The 21,168-nt window shown below is 31.3% G+C and overlaps 1 protein-coding gene across 2 annotated transcripts in view; it reads right to left on the reverse strand.

The window, feature by feature from the left end:
* LOC133546671 (phosphorylase b kinase regulatory subunit beta-like) overlaps positions 1-21,168 on the reverse strand; it is a 95,890-nt gene that overhangs the window by 18,044 nt on the left and 56,678 nt on the right. The window contains exon 11 of one of the 2 annotated variants that reach the window (XM_061892471.1): positions 17,770-17,860. The exons of the other annotated variant lie outside the window; for it this stretch is intronic. Within the exon in view, the coding sequence (XP_061748455.1) occupies positions 17,770-17,860 (91 nt within the window). The remainder of the gene's footprint in view (positions 1-17,769; positions 17,861-21,168) is intronic. 2 annotated transcript variants of the gene reach the window in all.

Consider the following 21,168-nt stretch of genomic DNA (forward strand, 5'->3'; position numbering starts at 1 on the left):
TTACATGAGATACTAAATAACTTCGACATTCCAACAGAAAAAAAATGCATTCTCACAAACGTGCTAGCTCGATGCTAACTCACACTGGACATCCCATATACATGCTACTGTTTAGCATTAGCACATTTTGCATGGCGGTTTCAACGCCTCCAAATTTGGCAGCTAATACGCACGTTACAATCAATAAGCGAATTTGTTATAAAAAAAAAACAACATATTTACGGTTCCGATTCCTCGGGTGATGATTGGAATAAAATTGTATTCTTGTAAAAAAAATAATAAAACAATAATATATGGGAAGAGTAGTGTGTGTGGTTGGTTGAAAAGTCGGAATCGGGTAAAAAAACGGCGCAAAATTTTGAGAGTCTAGGGCATTTTTGCACTATGAATATGTCATAGTGTCCTGGAAATTTGGGAATTTCGGGAAAACTGAGAATTTTTCAAAATATTGATACTAGTACGATTGTCCTAGAGCAGGGGTCACCAACGCGGGCACCAGGTCGCCCGTAAGGACCAGATGAGTCGCCCGCTGGCCTGTTCTAAAAATAGCTCAAATAGCAGCACTTACCAGTGAGCTGCCTCAATTTTTCAAATTGTATTTATTTACTAGCAAGCTGGTCTCGCTTTGCTCGATATTTTTAATTCTAAGAGAGACAAAACTCAAATAGAATTTGAAAATCCAAGAAAATATTTTAAAGACTTGGTCTTCACTTGTTTAAATAATTTAATTAATTTTTTTACTTTGCTTCTTATAACTTTCAGAAAGATAATTTTAGAGAAAAAAATACAACCTTAAAAATGATTTTAGGATTTTTAAACACCTTTTTACCTTTTAAATTCCTTCCTCTTCTTTCCTGACAATTTAAATCAATGTTCAAGTTAGTTTTCTTTATTGTAAAGAATGTAATAAATACATTTTTATTTAATTTTTCATTTTAGCTTCTGTTTGTTCGACGAAAAATATTTGTGAAATATTTCTTCAAACTTATTATGATTAAAATAAAAAAAAATATTCTGGCAACAATTCAAATCTTATTTCAAAGTCTTTTGAATTTCTTTTAAGATTTTTTTTCTGGAATATCTAGAAGAAATAATGATTTGTCTTTGTAAGAAATAAAGCTTGGTCCAATTTGTTATATATTCTAACAAAGTGCAGATTGGATTTTAACCTATTTCAAACATGTCATCAAAATTCTAAAATTCATCTTAATCAGGAAAAAATTACTAATGATGTTCCATAAATAATTTTTTTAAATTTTTTCAAAAAGATTCGAATTAGCTAGTTTTTCCTCTTCTTTTTGTCGGTTGAATTTTGAATTTTAAAGAGTCGAAATTGAAGATAAACTATGTTTCAAAATTCAATTTTAATTTTTTTCGTGTTTTCTCCTTTTTTAAACCGTTCACTTAAGTGTTTTTTTCATCATTTATTCTCTACAAAAAACCTTCCGTAAAAGGAAAAAAATGTACGACGGAATGACAGACAGAAATACCCATTTTTTTAATATATATAGATTTATTTATTAAAGGTAAATTGAGCAAATTGGCTATTTCTGGCAATTTATTTAAGTGTGTATCAAACTGGTAGCCCTTGGCATTAATCAGTACCCAAGAAGTAGATCTTGCTTTCAAAAAGGTTGCTGACCCCTGTCCTAGATGATATGAATGGGTTGGTGTTGGAATTTTTGGAATCGGTTGAAAAATTTTGACGTTGTAACAGTTTGAATTGAGAATGGAATTCCTGGAATTTCGGAAGAAAACCGTGAATTTGTAAGGAAAAAAATAACAGTGCTTGTTTTCCCAATTAAGAGGAAAGTTTTGAAGGTAAAATTGTTGGAATTGGTTGAGAAATATGGACAGTGAAAACTTTCCAGCGAGAAGTGAAAATATTGCTTTGGAAAACCAGGAATTTTGGGAATTCCTGGAATTTTTTTGAACTTGGAAAATATAAGTTTGATTGTCCAAGGTGAGTGGAGTGTGTGGACGGTTGAAAAGTCAGAATCGGGTAAAAAATGGCGCAACATTTTGAGAGTCTAGGGAATTTTAGCACTATGAATGTATTTGAACGGGAATGTCCTGGAAATTTGGGAATTCCAGGAAAACCAAGATTTTTTTTTAAATATGGATGCTAGCACAGTTGTCCTAGATGATATGAATGGGTTGGTGTTGGAATTTTTGGAATCAGTTGAAAAATGTTGACGTAGTAACAGTTTGAATTGAGAATGGAATTCATGGAATTTCGAAGAAAACCGTGAATTAGTACGAAAAAAAATAACAGTGCTTGTTTTCCCAATTAAGAGGAAAGTTTTGAAGGTAAAATTGTTGGAATTGGTTGAGAAATGTGGACAGTGAAAACTTTCCAGCGAGAAGTGAAAATATTGCTTTGGAAAACCAGGAATTTTGGGAATTCCTGGAATTTTTTTGAACTTGGAAAATATAAGTTTGATTGTCCAAGGTGAGTGGAGTGTGTGGACGGTTGAAAAGTCAGAATCGGGTAAAAAATGGCGCAACATTTTGAGAGTCTAGGGAATTTTAGCACTATGAATATATTTGAACGGGAATGTCCTGGAAATTTGGGAATTCCAGGAAAACCAAGATTTTTTTTTAAATATGGATGCTAGCACAGTTGTCCTAGATGATATGAATGGGTTGGTGTTGGAATTTTTGGAATCGGTTGAAAAATGTTGACGTAGTAACAGTTAGAATTGAGAATGGGTATTTTGGAATTCCTGGAATTTCGAAGAAAACCGGAAATTTGTGCGAAAAAACAAGAGTAGTAGTGTTTGTTGTCCTCAATAAGAGGAATGTCGTGAAGGTGGAATGGTGGGAATTGGTTGAAAAATGTGGACTGTAAAAACTTTCCAGCGAGAAGTGAAAATAGGGCTTTGGAAAACTGGGAATTTTTGAGAATTCCTGGAATTTTGTTGAACTTGGAAAATATAAGTTTGATTGTCCAAGGTGAGTGGAGTGTGTGGACGGTTGAAAAGTCAGAATCGGGTAAAAAATGGCGCAACATTTTGAGAGTCTAGGGAATTATAGCACTATGAATATATTTGAACGGGAATGTCCTGGAAATTTGGGAATTCCAGGAAAACCAAGATTTTTTTTAAAATATGGATGCTAGCACAGTTGTCCTGGATGATATGAATGGGTTGGTGTTGGAATTTTTGGAATCGGTTGAAAAGTGTTGACGTTGTAACAGTTAGAATTGAGAATGGGTATTTTGGAATTCCTGGAATTTCGAAGAAAACCGGAAATTTGTGCGAAAAAACAGGAGTAATAGTGTTTGTTGTCCTAATTAAGAGGAATGTCGTGAAGGTGGAATGGTGGGAATTGGTTGAGAAATGTGGACTGTAAAAACTTTCCAGCGAGAAGTGAAAATAGGGCTTTGGAAAACTGGGAATTTTTGAGAATTCCTGGAATTTTGTTGAACTTGGCAAATATAAGTTTGATTGTCCAAGGTGAGTGGAGTGTGTGGACGGTTGAAAAGGTCAAAATCGGGTAAAAAATGTCGCACAATTTTAAGAATTTAGGGCATGTTAGCATTATGAATATGTCCATCCATTTGAACGGGAATGTCCTGGAAATTTTGGAATTTCATGAAAACCAAGAATTTTTGAAAATATTGATACTAGCACAGTTGTCCTAGATGATATGAATGGGTTGGTGTTGGAATTTTTGGAATCGGTTGCAAAATGTTGACGTAGTAACAGAATTGAGAATGGGTATTTTGGAATTCCTGGAATTTCGAAGAAAACCGGGAATTTGTGCGAAAAAACAAGAGTAGTAGTGTTTGTTGTCCTCAATAAGAGGAATGTCGTGAAGGTGGAATGGTGGGAATTGGTTGAAAAATGTGGACTGTAAAAACTTTCCAGCGAGAAGTGAAAATAGGGCTTTGGAAAACTGGGAATTTTTGAGAATTCCTGGAATTTTGTTGAACTTGGAAAATATAGGTTTGATTGTCCAAGGTGAGTGGAGTGTGTGGACGGTTGAAAAGTCAGATTCGGGTTAAAAATGTCGCAGAATTTTGAGAATTTAGAACATTTTAGCTTTATGAATATGTCCATCCATTTGAACGGGAATGTCCCGGAAACTTTGGAATTTCATGAAAACCAAGAATTGTTGAAAATATTGATACTAGCACAGTTTTCCTAGATGATATGAATGGGTTGGTGTTGGAATTTTTGGAATCGGTTGAAAAATGTTGACGTAGTAACAGTTAGAATTGAAAATGGGTATTTTGGAGTTCCTGGAATTTCGAAGAAAACCGGGAATTCGTACGAAAAAACAAGAGTAGTAGTGTTTGTTGTCCTAACTAAGAGGAATGTCGTGAAGGTGGAATGGTGGGAATTGGTTGAGAAATGTCGACTGTGAAAACTTTCCAGTGAGAAGTGAAAATAGGGCTTTGGAAAACTGGGAATTTTTGAAAAATCCTGGAATTTTGTTGAACTTGTCAAAATAAGTTTGATTGTCCAAGGTGAGTGGAGTGTGTGGACGGTTGAAAAGTCAGAATCGGGTAAAAAAAAAATGGTGCAAAATTTTGACAATTTAGGGCACTTTAAGACTATGAATATGTTAATTTTTTTGAATGGGAATGTTCTGGAAATGTGGGAAAACTATGATGTTTTGAAAAATATTTTTGAAAATTAAAATCAATTTAAAATCAGAATGAGTAAGAATCACAATTTGTTTATCAAATTATTTCTGACTAGCCCGTTCATCTTAATGGCAAACTATGGATTAAATTGTGTATATTTGTATAATAATGATTTAAAAAAATTTTTTAATAATAATGATTTTTTTTAAAAATTGCTATCGGTTTTTGAAAATTATAAATCGATTCAGAATCAGAATGAGTAAAATCGCAATTTGGTTGTGTATCGATTTAGCTGTGATTGGCACATTCATCTTAATGCCAATGTATATGAGGGATAAAATTGTGTATATTCATAAAAAATAACAACATACAAATTATTAATATTCTTTTACATTCATAAAAGTCCATTTCTGAAAGCAAAACCCAAATTCTCCCATTGGATTAACGATTTCAATTTATTAATACAATCTTGGAAAATTGGCAAAAAATTTAGTGTGTTTTTATATTTTTTTTTTAGATTTTTGTAACTTTTAGTAGTGTCTCTTATGTTGACACATGTTGTTTCGTACAAAGATGCCGATTTCTCAAGCCGGTACTGTCAAAATATGATGTTTATGTGTTTAACTGATAAAAACAAAACAACAACAACCCAAATGGCATTTTGGGTTGTTGTTGTTTTGTTTTGTTTTTATCTATCGACGACGGCATAAACACCTGTAGTGTAAGACGACAAAACATAACAACTGGAAAGCACAAGTATTGTTATCACCCAAATGTTAAGTAAAAAATAGATTTTACTTTTAACAAATTAAGATTTATTACCAAAGTAACACAAATTGGTATCGGTATCGATAAAAAAAAAAATTAAAAATCCTCGCCTGACTTCGTAGTTGGTCATTCAAAGGGCCGAGTGGGCGTGGCCAACAACACCGTTTTAGTTTTTGATTGGATTTAGGGGCAGTTATGACTGAGCCCCGTGAAGTCTGCCTAGCAACAAGAGGACAAAATGAGATCGTCTGTAAATTTTAATGGGCCTGCAAAAATAACACAATAATAATTTGTAAAGTTCAATTTTTTTTCCACTTTTTATTGAAACACCTAAATGTTAAGTAAAAAAATTGATTTTACTTTTAACAAATTAAGATTTATTACCAAAGTAACACAAATTGGTATCAGTATCGATAAAAAAAATTAAAAAGAATCCTCGCCTGACTTCCTAGTTGGTCATTCAAAGGGCCGAGTGGGCGTGGCCAACAACACCGTTTTAGTTTTTGATTAGGGGCAGTTATGACTGAGCCCCGTGAAGTCTGCCTAGCAACAAGAGGAAAAAATGAGATTATCTGTAAATTTTAATGGGCCTGCAAAAATAACACAATAATAATTTGTAAAGTTCAATTTTTTTTCCACTTTTTATTGATACACCTAAATGTTAAGTAAAAAAATTGATTTTACTTTTAACAAATTAAGATTTATTACCAAAGTAACACAAATTGGTATCGGTATCGATAAAAAAAAAAATTTAAAATCCTCGCCTGACTTCGTAGTTGGTCATTCAAAGGGCCGAGTGGGCGTGGCCAACAACACCGTTTTAGTTTTTGATTAGGGGCAGTTATGACTGAGCCCCGTGAAGTCTGCCTAGCAACAAGAGGACAAAATGAGATTGTCCGTAAATTTTAATGGGCCTGCAAAAATAACACAATAATAATTTGCAAAGTTAAATTTTTTTTTTACTTTTTATTGAAACACCTAAATGTTAAGTAAAACATTTTATTTGACTTTAAATAAATTAAGATTTATTACCAAAGTAACACAAATTGGTATCGGTATCGATAAAAAAATTACAAAAAAATCCTCGCCTGACTTCCTAGTTGGTCATTCAAAGGGCCGAGTGGGCGTGGCCAACAACACCGTTTTAGTTTTTGATTAGGGGCAGTTATGACTGAGCCCCGTGAAGTCTGCCTAGCAACAAGAGGACAAAATGAGATTATCTGTAAATTTTAATGGGCCTGCAAAAATAACACAATAATAATTTGCAAAGTTAAATTTTTTTTTACTTTTTATTGAAACACCTAAATGTTAAGTAAAAAAATAGATTTGACTTTTAACAAATTAAGATTTATTACCAAAGTAACACAAATTGGTATCGGTATCGATAAAAAATTTTTTTAAAAATCCTCGCCTGACTTCCTAGTTGGTCATTCAAAGGTCCGAGTGGGCGTGGCCAACAACACCATTTTAGTTTTTGATTAGGGGCAGTTATGACTGAGCCCCGTGAAGTCTGCCTAGCAACAAGAGGACAAAATGAGATTATCTGTAAATTTTAATGGGCCTGCAAAAATAACACAATAATAATTTGTAAAGTTCAATTTTTTTTTCACTTTTTATTGAAACACCTAAATGTTAAGTAAAAAAATAGATTTTACTTTTAACAAATTAAGATTTATTACCAAAGTAACACAAATTGGTATCGATAAAAATTAAAAAAAAAAATCCTCGCCTGACTTCCTAGTTGGTCATTCAAAGGGCCGAGTGGGCGTGGCCAACAACACCGTTTTAGTTTTTGATTAGGGGCAGTTATGACTGAGCCCCGTGAAGTCTGCCTAGCAACAAGAGGAAAAAATGAGATTATCTGTAAATTTTAATGGGCCTGCAAAAATAACACAATAATAATTTGCAAAGTTCAATTTTTTTTTCACTTTTTATTGAAACACCTAAATGTTAAGTAAAAAAAAATGATTTGACTTTAAACAAATTAAGATTTATTACCAAAGTAACACAAATTGGTATCGGTATCGATAAAAAAATTTTTTAAAAATCCTCGCCTGACTTCCTAGTTGGTCATTCAAAGGTCCGAGTGGGCGTGGCCAACAACACCATTTTAGTTTTTGATTAGGAGCAGTTATGACTGAGCCCCGTGAAGTCTGCCTAGCAACAAGAGGACAAAATGAGATTATCTGTACATTTTTATGGGCCTGCAAAAATAACACAATAATAATTTGTAAAGTTCCATTTTTTTTTCACTTTTTATTGAAACACCTAAATGTTAAGTAAAAAAATTGATTTTACTTTTAACAAATTAAGATTTATTACCAAAGTAACACAAATTGGTATCAGTATCGATAAAAAAAATTAAAAAGAATCCTCGCCTGACTTCCTAGTTGGTCATTCAAAGGGCCGAGTGGGCGTGGTCAACAACACCGTTTTAGTTTTTGATTAGGGGCAGTTATGACTGAGCCCCGCGAAGTCCGCCTAGCAACAAGAGGACAAAATGAGATTGTCTGTTAATGTTAAAGTGGAACATTATCAGCAGACCTATGTAAGCGTCAATATATACCTTGATGGTGCAGAAAAAAGAACATCTATTTTTTTAACCGATTTCCGAACTCTAAATGGGCGAATTTTGGCGAATTAAACGCCTTTCTGTTTATCGGGCTGGAGGCGATGACGTCAGAATGTGACACATTACAAACACCGGGTCTCAGCTCTGTAATTTTCCGTTTTTTTTGACTATTTTTTGGAACTTTGGAGACATCATGCCTCGACGGTGTGTTGTCGGAGGGTGTAACAACACTAACAGGAAGGGATTCAAGTTGCACCACTGGCAAGAAATCTGCCGCCAGACCCCCATTGAATGTGCCAGAGTGTCTCCACATTTGACCGGCGATGCTAAGACAGACATGGCACAGAGATGTATGGATAACCTGCAGATGCATTTGCAACTATAAAGTCAACGAAATCACAAAGGTGAGTTTTGTTGAGGTTGACTGCCAGCTAATCGATGCTAACATGCTATTTGTCGGCGGTGCTAAAGCAGACATGGCACAGAGATGTATGGATAACCTGCAGAGGCATTTGCAACGATAAAGTCAACGAAATCACAAAGGTGAGTTTTGTTGATGTTGCCTGCCAGCCAATCGATGCTAATATGCTACACTAATCGATGCTAACATGCTATTTACCGGCGGTGCTAAAGCAGACATGGCACAAATATGTATGGATAACCTGCAGATGCATTTACAACTATAAAGTCAACGAAATCACAAAGGCGAGTTTTGTTGATGTTGACTGCCAGCTAATCGATGCTAACATGCTATTTACCGGCGGTGCTAAAGCAGACATGGCACAGAGATGTATGGATAACCTGCAGATGCATTTGCAACGATAAAGTCAACGAAATCACAAAGGTGAGTTTTGTTGATGTTGACTGCCAGCTAATCGATGCTAACATGCTATGCTAATCGATGCTAACATGCTATTTACCGGCGGTGCTAAAGCAGACATGGCACAGAGATGTATGGATAACCTGCAGATGCATTTGCAACTATAAAGTCAACGAAATCAAAAAAGGTGAGTTTTGTTGATGTTGACTGCCAGCTAATCGATGCTAACATGCTACGCTAATCGATGCTAACATGCTATTTACCGGCGGTGCTAAAGCAGACATGGCACAGAGATGTATGGGTAACCTGCGGATGCATTTACAACTATAAAGTCAACGAAATCACAAAGGCGAGTTTTGTTGATGTTGACTGCCAGCTAATCGATGCTAACATGCTACGCTAATCGATGCTAACATGCTATTTACCGGCGGTGCTAAAGCAGACATGGCACAGAGACGTATGGATAACCTGTAGATACATTTGCAACGATAAAGTCAACGAAATCCCAAAGGTGAGTTTTGTTGATGTTGACTGCCAGCTAATCGATGCTAACATGCTACGCTAATCGATGCTAACATGCTATTTACCGGCGGTGCTAAAGCAGACATGGCACAGAGATGTATGGATAACCTGCAGATACATTTGCAACGATAAAGTCAACGAAATCACAAAGGTGAGTTTTGTTGATGTTGACTGCCAGCTAATCGATGCTAACATGCTATTTACCGGCGGTGCTAAAGCAGACATGGCACAGAGATGTATGGATAACCTGCAGATGCATTTGCAACTATAAAGTCAACGAAATCACAAAGGTGAGTTTTGTTGATGTTGACTGCCAGCTAATCGATGCTAACATGCTATGCTAATCGATGCTAACATGCTATTTACCGGCGGTGCTAAAGCAGACATGGCACAGAGATGTATGGATAACCTGCAGATGCATTTGCAACTATAAAGTCAACGAAATCAAAAAAGGTGAGTTTTGTTGATGTTGACTGCCAGCTAATCGATGCTAACATGCTACGCTAATCGATGCTAACATGCTATTTACCGGCGGTGCTAAAGCAGACATGGCACAGAGATGTATGGATAACCTGCAGATGCATTTCCAACGATAGTCAACGAAATCACAAAGGTGAGTTTTATTGATGTTGACCGCCAGCTAATCGATGCTAACATGCTACGCTAATCGATGCTAACATGCTATTTACCGGCGGTGCTAAAGCAGACATGGCACAGAGATGTATGGATAACCTGCAGATGCATTTGCAACTATAAAGTCAACGAAATCAAAAAAGGTGAGTTTTGTTGATGTTGACTGCCAGCTAATCGATGCGAACATGCTACGCTAATCGATGCTAACATGCTATTTACCGGCGGTGCTAAAGCAGACATGGCACAGAGATGTATGGATAACCTGCGGATGCATTTACAACTATAAAGTCAACGAAATCACAAAGGCGAGTTTTGTTGATGTTGACTGCCAGCTAATCGATGCTAACATGCTACGCTAATCGATGCTAACATGCTATTTACCGGCGGTGCTAAAGCAGACATGGCACAGAGACGTATGGATAACCTGTAGATACATTTGCAACGATAAAGTCAACGAAATCCCAAAGGTGAGTTTTGTTGATGTTGACTGCCAGCTAATCGATGCTAACATGCTACGCTAATCGATGCTAACATGCTATTTACCGGCGGTGCTAAAGCAGACATGGCACAGAGATGTATGGATAACCTGCAGATACATTTGCAACGATAAAGTCAACGAAATCACAAAGGTGAGTTTTGTTGATGTTGACTGCCAGCTAATCGATGCTAACATGCTATTTACCGGCGGTGCTAAAGCAGACATGGCACAGAGATGTATGGATAACCTGCAGATGCATTTGCAACTATAAAGTCAACGAAATCACAAAGGTGAGTTTTGTTGATGTTGACTGCCAGCTAATCGATGCTAACATGCTATGCTAATCGATGCTAACATGCTATTTACCGGCGGTGCTAAAGCAGACATGGCACAGAGATGTATGGATAACCTGCAGATGCATTTGCAACTATAAAGTCAACGAAATCAAAAAAGGTGAGTTTTGTTGATGTTGACTGCCAGCTAATCGATGCTAACATGCTACGCTAATCGATGCTAACATGCTATTTACCGGCGGTGCTAAAGCAGACATGGCACAGAGATGTATGGATAACCTGCAGATGCATTTCCAACGATAGTCAACGAAATCACAAAGGTGAGTTTTATTGATGTTGACCGCCAGCTAATCGATGCTAACATGCTACGCTAATCGATGCTAACATGCTATTTACCGGCGGTGCTAAAGCAGACATGGCACAGAGATGTATGGATAACCTGCAGATGCATTTGCAACTATAAAGTCAACGAAATCAAAAAAGGTGAGTTTTGTTGATGTTGACTGCCAGCTAATCGATGCTAACATGCTACGCTAATCGATGCTAACATGCTATTTACCGGCGGTGCTAAAGCAGACATGGCACAAATATGTATGGATAACCTGCAGATGCATTTGCAACGATAAAGTCAACGAAATCACAAAGGTGAGTTTTGTTGATGTTGACTGCCAGCTAATCGATGCTAACATGCTACGCTAATCGATGCTAACATGCTATTTACCGGCGGTGCTAAAGCAGACATGGCACAGAGATGTATGGATAACCTGCGGATGCATTTGCAACGATTAAGTCAACGAAATCACAAAGGTGAGTTTTGTTGATGTTGACTGCCAGCTAATCGATGCTAACATGCTACACTAATCGATGCTAACATGCTATTTACCGGCGGTGCTAAAGCAGACATGGCACAGAGATGTATGGATAACCTGCGGATGCATTTGCAACGATAAAGTCAACGAAATCACAAAGGCGAGTTTTGTTGATGTTGACTGCCAGCCAAACGATGCTAACATGCTACGCTAATCGATGCTAACATGCTATTTACCGGCGGTGCTAAAGCAGACATGGCACAGAGATGTATGGATAACCTGCAGATGCATTTGCAACTATAAAGTCAACGAAATCAAAAAAGGTGAGTTTTGTTGATGTTGACTGCCAGCTAATCGATGCTAACACGCTATTTACCGGCGGTGCTAAAGCAGACATGGCACAGAGATGTATGGATAACCTGCAGATGCATTTGCAACGATAAAGTCAACGAAATCACAAAGGTGAGTTTTGTTGATGTTGACTGCCAGCTAATCGATGCTAACATGCTATTTACCGGCGGTGCTAAAGCAGACATGGCACAGAGATGTATGGATAACCTGCAGATGCATTTGCAACGATAAAGTCAACGAAATCACAAAGGTGAGTTTTGTTGATGTTGACTGCCAGCTAATCGATGCTAACATGCTATTTACCGGCGGTGCTAAAGCAGACATGGCACAGAGATGTATGGATAACCTGCAGATGCATTTGCAACTATAAAGTCAACGAAATCACAAAGGTGAGTTTTGTTGATGTTGACTGCCAGCTAATCGATGCTAACATGCTATGCTAATCGATGCTAACATGCTATTTACCGGCGGTGCTAAAGCAGACATGGCACAGAGATGTATGGATAACCTGCAGATGCATTTGCAACTATAAAGTCAACGAAATCAAAAAAGGTGAGTTTTGTTGATGTTGACTGCCAGCTAATCGATGCTAACATGCTACACTAATCGATGCTAACATGCTATTTACCGGCGGTGCTAAAGCAGACATGGCACAGAGATGTATGGATAACCTGCGGATGCATTTGCAACGATAAAGTCAACGAAATCACAAAGGCGAGTTTTGTTGATGTTGACTGCCAGCCAAACGATGCTAACCTGCTACGCTAATCGATGCTAACATGCTATTTACCGGCGGTGCTAAAGCAGACATGGCACAGAGATGTATGGATAACCTGCGGATGCATTTGCAACGATAAAGTCAACGAAATCACAAAGGTGAGTTTTGTTGATGTTGACTGCCAGCTAATCGATGCTAACATGCTATTTACCGGCGGTGCTAAAGCAGACATGGCACAGAGATGTATGGATAACCTGCAGATGCATTTGCAACTATAAAGTCAACGAAATCAAAAAAGGTGAGTTTTGTTGATGTTGACTGCCAGCTAATCGATGCTAACATGCTACGCTAATCGATGCTAACATGCTAAAAACTTCCAAAAATACAACAAGCCGCTGGGAACTGATTTTTATTGTTTTTAACCATTTTGAAATTGTGATAATGTTCCCCTTTTAATGGGCCTGCAAAAATAACAATAATAATTTGTAAAAATCTTGTTTTTTTTTTTAGTTTTTATTGAAACGCCTGACATTGCTAGGTTTATTAGGAATATATTTAAAAGGAATCGGCGTGTGCAGGTCATTTATATGCAGATGCACACCTTCCCGCTACTTCAGCGCTGTGAGAAAAAAAAGCTAAAGTGCTACAAAATAATAATAAAAATGAGGCGAGATAAGTGCGGCCGGGGCGAGGAGGCTAATCTGTGACAAACACTCCAAGCCGGCGTGGAGAGCGCGGGCGTGCGAGGTTTTTTTTTCCCTCCAGCGGAATCGGGCGCACATAAAAAAACAGGAAGAGCGTCACAAAATAGAGAAGGAGTTATCATGGTGAGCCGTCGTCATTCCGGCAAGGAACACTGAAAAGGCCTAAAATGAGAATAAAATCATAGAAAAAGTTGTTATATTAGCGGAATGTCGTCATGGCGAAGACTTTGAGAAGCATCAACTTGAATCAATAAAGACTTTTAATGATATTTATGCTCAACACTTGGGGGAAAACTCTGGATTTACTTTTTAAAAAGGGTAAAAAAAGGGTTTGCTACAATTTTTTTTATGAAATACAAATCAAAGTAGGCTTTGCTACACATAAAATATATATTTTTTTTCAATTAATTTATCTTTGTATTGCAAGGCACGTCAAAAACTACATTTGCAGGTCTCATTTCCCATAAGAAGCACTTTTTTTTATTTTATTGTCATGAAAAAGGGAGTTTTTTTGGGTTAGTGCAGTAATTGTAAGTGTATTTTGTGTTTTTTATGTTGATTTAATAAAAAAATTTAAATAAAAAAAATAGTAAAAAATTATTCTGCGGCCCGGTGGTTGGGGACCACTGCACTATACCACGAAAGACATTTAAAAAAAAAGAAAAAAGGTTTCTACACTCTTAAAAAATACAAATACAAAAAGGCTTTGCTACACATCTTAAATGTAAAGAAAAAAACATCTAAAAAAAAAATAATGTTTTTAAACATTAATTCATCTTTCCTATTGTAAAATGTATCAAATAGGAAATTTGTATACATAAAAACATATTTTTTGTCAGCAAGTCTTGCTTGATCCCATAAGAAGTACATCTTTTTAATATAATGTAATTCTGACATATTAAATAATGTGAATATTTACCAATATCTAATTAATCTAAGCTTGCTATGTTCACTACACCAGTGGTCCCCAACTACCGGGCCGCGGCCCAATTGGTACCGGGCCGCAGAAAAAGTTTTTCTTGAAAAAAAAAAAAAATAATATATATATATATATATATACATATATATATATATAGACAAGTTTAAAAAAAAAAAAAAGTTTTCTACATTTTTAAAAAATTTAAATCAAAAAAGTCTTTGCTACACATGTTAAAAACGAATAAAAAACATATTAAAAACAAAAAAAACATTTTTTAAAAACATTAATTCATCTTCTCTAAGTTTTTTTTGTTTTGTTTTAAAAAAAAAAAAGGTTTTCTACACAATTAAAAAATAAAAATACAAAAAGGCTTTGCTACACATCTTAAATGTAAAAAAAACCCTAAAAAACATCTAAAAACAAAACAAAAAACACTTTTTAAAAACATTAATTCATCTTCTCTATTGTAAAATGTATCAACTAGGAAATTTGTATTAAAAAAATATTTTTTTTCACCAAGTCTTGTTTGATCCCATAAGAAGTACATCTTTTTAATATAATGTAATCCTGACTTATTATATAAATAACTAAAAAACATATTAAAAACAAAACCATTTTTTTTTAAAAACATTAATTCATCTTCTCAAATTTTTGGGGGTTTAGTTTAAAAAAAAAAAAGGTTTTCTATACAATTAAAAAATAAAAATACAAAAAGGCTTTGCTACATATAAAAAACATTTTTTTGCAATTAATTTATCTTTGTATTGCAAGGCACGTCAAAAACTACATTTGCGGGTCTCTTTTCCCATAAGAAGCACTTTTTTTTATATGAGAAAGGGATGTTTTTTGGGTTGGTGCAGTAATTGTAAGTGTATTTTTTTTTTTTTTATGTTGATTTAATAAAAAAATAACAATAAAAAAAATAATAAAAAATTATTCTGCGGCCCAGTGGTTGGGAACCACTGCACTACACCACGAAAGACATTTAAAAAAAAAAAAAAAAGGTTTCTACACTCTTAAAAAATACAAAAAGGCTTTGCTACACATCTTAAATGTAAAAAACAAAACATCTAGAAATTTTTTTTTTTTTTTTAAACATTAATGTATGTTCTCTATTATAAAATGTATCTAATAGGAAATGTGTATACATAAATATTTTTTTTTCTCTCCAAGTCTTGCTTGATCCCATAATAAGTACATCTTTTTAATATAATGTAATCCTGACTTATTATATAAAGAACTAAAAATCTTACTAAAAACAAAAAAAACATTTTTTTAAAAACATTAATTCATCTTCTCTAATTTTTTTTGGTTTAGTTTAAAAAAAAAATGTTTTCTACACAATTAAAAAATAAAAATACAAAAAGGCTTTGCAAAAAAAAACCTAAAAAACATCTAAAAACAAAACAAAAAACACTTTTAAAAACATTAATTCATCTTCTCTATTATAAAATGTATCAACTAGGAAATTTGTATACATAAATATATTTTTTTTTCACCAAGTCTTGCTTGATCCCATAAGAAGTACATCTTTTTAATATAATGTAATCCTGACTTATTATATAAATAACTAAAAAACATATTAAAAACAAAAAAAAACATTTTTTTAAAAACATTAATTCATCTTCTCTCTTTTAAAATTTGTTTTTCTACACAATTAAAAAATAAAAATACAAAAAGGCTTTGCTACACATATTAAATGTAAAAAAAACCCCTAAAAAAACATCCAAAAACAAAACAAAAAACACTTTTTAAAAACAATAATTCATCTTCTTTATTGTAAAATGTATCAACTACGAAATTTGTATTAAAAAAAATTTTTTTTTTCACCGAGTCTTGCTTGATCCCATAAGAAGTACATCTTTTTAATATAATGTAATCCTGACTTATTATATAAATAACTAAAAAACATATTAAAAACAAAAAAAAACATTTTTTTAAAAACATTAATTCATCTTCTCTCTTTTAAAATTTGTTTTTCTACACAATTAAAAAATAAAAATACAAAAAGGCTTTGCTACACATATTAAATGTAAAAAAAACCCCTAAAAAAACATCCAAAAACAAAACAAAAAACACTTTTTAAAAACAATAATTCATCTTCTTTATTGTAAAATGTATCAACTACGAAATTTGTATTAAAAAAAATTTTTTTTTTCACCGAGTCTTGCTTGATCCCATAAGAAGTACATCTTTTTAATATAATGTAATCCTGACTTATTAAATAATGTAAATATTTACCAATATCTAATTAATCTAAGATTGCAATGTTCACTACACCACGGAAGACAAGTTAAAAAAAAAAAAGTTTTTCTACATTTTAAAAGAATTTAAATCAAAAAAGGCATTTGCTACACATGTTAAAAATAACTAAAAAACATATTAAAAACAAAAAAACATTTTTTAAAAAACATTAATTCATCTTCTCTAAGTTTTTTTTGTTTAGTTTTTAAAAAAAAAAAGGTTTTCTACACAATTAAAAATTAAAATACAAAAAGGCTTTGCTACACATCTTAAATGTAAAAAAAATACAACCTAAAAACATCTAAAAACAAACACTAAACAATTTTTAAAAACATTAATTCACCTTCTCTATTGTAAAATGTATCAACTAGGAAATTTGTATTAAAAAAAAAAAAAATTTCAGCAAGTCTTGCTTGATCCCATAAGAAGTACATCTTTTTAATATAATGTAATCCTGACTTATTAAATAATGTGAATATTTACCAATATCTAAACAATCTAAGCTTGCAATGTTCACTACACCACGGAAGACAAGTTTAAAAAAAAAGTTTTTCTACATTTTAAAAAAAATGATATAAAAAAGGGCTTTGCTACACATGTTAAAAACAAATAAAAAACATTAAAAACAAAACAAAAAAAAACATTTTTTTAAAAACATTAATTCATCTTCTCTAAGTTTTTTTGTTTTTTTAAAAAAAAGGTTTTCTACACAATTAAAAAATAAAAATACAAAAAGGCTCTGCTACACATTTTAAATGTAAAAAAAACAACAACCTAAAAAACATCTAAAAACTAAACAAAAAACACTTTTTAAAAACAATAATTCATCTTCTCAATTGTAAAATGTATCAATTAGGAAATTTGTATACATAAAAATATATTTTTTGTCACCAAGTCTTGCTTGATCCCATAAGAAGTACATCTTTTTAATATAATGTAATCCTGACTTATTAAATATTGTGAATATTTACCAATATCTAAACAATCTAAGCTTGCTATGTCCATTACACCAGTGGTCCCCAACCACCGGGCCGCAGAATAATTAAAAAAAAATAAATAAATAAATAAAATAAAAATAAAATATATATATATTTTTTTTATTTTTTTATTAAATCGACATTAAAAACACAATATACACTTACAAATAATGCACCAACCACAAAAACCTCCCTTTTTCATGACAAAGAAGAAAAAAATAAAAATACGGGGGATACGGGTGTTGTTGATGCAGGACATCGGTTACGCTACATTGCAAAAGTGAGGATGTTTCATTTGTGGCGGCGGCGGCGTAGCGGGGTGACATTGTGCTCTCAGACATGGTTAGGGAGCGTGCACCTGACTTACCTGCTTGCCATGCACTAAGACACTAGTAATACTGGGGGCCAGGCTGTCCACTAGCTTACTTAACAGACTGGCAGCCAGACGGACAACGGACCTAGTGGGCGACAAACACATCACAGGGGGTCAGCACAGCAGCTAGGTGGCGCTGCAGGAGCGTGAGGCGCTGATGGTGGCAAATATTTAGTTCAAAATTCATTTTATAGCATAACATTAATCAAAAGTTATTTAAAATGTAGTATCATTATTTTTTACTAAAAATTAATACATTCATTAACATTGTATTCAATTCAACAGTTACATTGAAATAAATGTACTTTCACTTTGTTAATTGCAAAAGTCATTAATTTCTTCATTAAAAAGCATAAAGTAATTTTTAAATATTTTTAAATGTTATGTTTTTTTTATTTTATTTTGTTTAAATCCAATGTTATATTTCACCATTTAATTGAATTCAATTTTTTGTATTAAATTAAATGTTATTGAGCTACATGTTCATTCTCCATCCAAATACTTAAAGTTATTTAAAAGGTAGTTTTATTATTTATTAATATCTCAAATATTAATTCCAATTGTATTTAATTTAATATTTAAATAAATGCACTTTTACCTAACATAATTAATTGCAAAAGTAATTATTTTCCTAATTAAATAATATTTAACGATTTTTTTTTAAAATGTGATTTTTAAAAATGGTTATGTCATTTAAATCTAATGTTATATTTCACCATTTAATTTAATTTAATTAATTTGTATTAAATTTAATGTTATTAAGCTACATGTTGATTTTCTATCCAAATATTTAAAGTTATTTAAATGGTAGTTTTATTATTTATTAATATTTCATATAATAATTAAAATTGTATTTCATTTAATATTTATATTTCAATAAATGCAGTTCGACCTAATATAATTATTTCCAAAAGTAACTATTTTCCTAATTAAATAGTATTTAACGATTTTTTTTTAAAAACGTGATTTTTAAAAATGGTTATGTCATTAAAATCTAATGTTATATTTCACCATTTAATTGAATTTAATGAATTTGTATTAAATTTAATGTTATTAAGCTACATGTTGATTTTCCATCCAAATATTTTAAGTTATTTAAAAGGTAGTTTTATTATTTATTAATATTTAATATAATAATTAAAATTGTATTTAATTTAATATTTATGTTTCAATAAATGCATTTCTACCTAATATAATTATTTCCAAAAGTTACTATTTTCCTAAATAAATAGTATTTAACGATTTTTTTTTTTAAATGTGATTTTTAAAAATGGTTATGTCATTTAAATCTAATGTTATATTTCACCATTTAATTGAATTTCATTAATTTGTATTAAATTTAATGTTATTAAGCTACATGTTGATTTTCCATCCAAATATTTTAAGTTATTTAAAAGGTAGTTTTATTTTTTATTAATATTTAATATAATAATTAAAATTGTATTTAATTTAATATTTATGTTTCAATAAATGCATTTCTACCTAATATAATTATTTCCAAAAGTAACTATTTTCCTAAATAAATAGTATTTAACGATTTTTTTTTAAAAATGTGATTTTTAAAAATGGTTATGTCATTTAAATCTAATGTTATATTTCACCATTTAATTGAATTTAATGAATTTGTATTAAATTTAATGTTATTAAGCTACATGTTGATTTTCCATCCAAATATTTTAAGTTATTTAAAAGGTAGTTTTATTATTTATTAATATTTAATATAATAATTAAAATTGTATTTAATTTAATATTTATGTTTCAATAAATGCATTTCTACCTAATATAATTATTTCCAAAAGTAACTATTTTCCTAAATAAATAGTATTTAACGATTCTTTTTTTTAAAAACGTGATTTTTAAAAATGGTTATGTCATTTAAATCTAATGTTATATTTCACCATTTAATTGAATTTCATTAATTTGTATTAAATTTAATGTTATTAGGCTACATGTTGATTTTCTATCCAAATATTTAAAATTATTTAAAATTTAGTTTTATTATTTATTAATATATAATATATTGATTAAAATTGTATTTACTTTAATATTTATATATTTTTTTTTACTTCTACCGAATATAATCAATTTCCCCAATTAAATAATATTTAAACTATTTTATTGCGATTTTTAAAAATGGTTATGTCATTAAAATCCTATGTTATATTCCACCATTTAATTGAATTCAATTAATTTTTATTAAATTTAATGTTATTAGGCTAGATGTTGATTTTCCATCCAAATATTTCAAGTTATTTAAAATGTAGTTTTATTATTTATTAATATATAATATATTGATTAAAATTGTATTTAGTTTAATAGTTACATTTAAAAAATGTTTACTTCTACCTAATATAATCAATTTCCCCAATTAAATAGTATTTAACAAACTATTTTAATGTGATTTTTAAAAATGGTTGTCATTTAAATCCAATGTTATATTTCACCATTTAATTGAATTTAATTAATTTGTATTAAATTTAATGTTATTAGGCTACATGTTGATTTTCTATCCAAATATTTACAATTATTTAAAATTTAGTTTTATTATTTATTAATATATAATATATTGATTAAAATTGTATTTAATTTAATATTTATATTATTATTTTTTTACTTCTACCGAATATAATCAATTTCCCCAATTAAATAATATTTAAACTATTTTATTGTGATTTTTAAAAATGGTTATGTCATTTTAATCCAATGTTATATTTCACCATTTAATTGAATTAAAATAATTTTTATCAAATTTAATGTTATTAGGCTACATGTTGATTTTCTATCCAAATATTTAAAGTTATTTAAAAGGTAGTTTTATTATTTATTAATGTATAATATATTGATTAAAATTGTATTTACTTTAATATTTATATTTTAAAAAATTTACTTCTACCTCATATAATCAATTTCCCCAATTAAATAATATTTAACTATTTTAATGTGATTTTTAAAAATGGTTAAGTCATTTTAATTCAATGTTATATTTCACCATTTAATTTAATTCTATTAATTTGTATTAAATGTAATGTTATTAGGCTGGATGTTGATTTTCGATCCAAATATTTAAAGTTATTTAAAAGGTAGTTTTATTATTTATTAATAGTTTATATATTGATTAAAATTGTATTTAATTTAATATTTATATTTAAATAAATGTACTTCTACCTAATATAATCAATTCCATAAGTAATTATTTCCCTAACTAAATAGTATTTAACGATTTTTTAAAAATGTGATTTTTAAAATTGGTTATGTCTTTTAAATCCAATGTTATATTTCAACATTTAATTGAATTTGATGAAATTTTATTAAGCTACAGTACATGTTGATTCTATGTCAAAATAATGACCAAAAGTTATTTCAAATGTAGTTTTCTTATTTATTAATATTTAT

The sequence above is a fragment of the Nerophis ophidion genome, linkage group LG02 (genome assembly GCF_033978795.1).
Source record: "Nerophis ophidion isolate RoL-2023_Sa linkage group LG02, RoL_Noph_v1.0, whole genome shotgun sequence".
Lineage (NCBI taxonomy): Eukaryota > Metazoa > Chordata > Actinopteri > Syngnathiformes > Syngnathidae > Nerophis > Nerophis ophidion.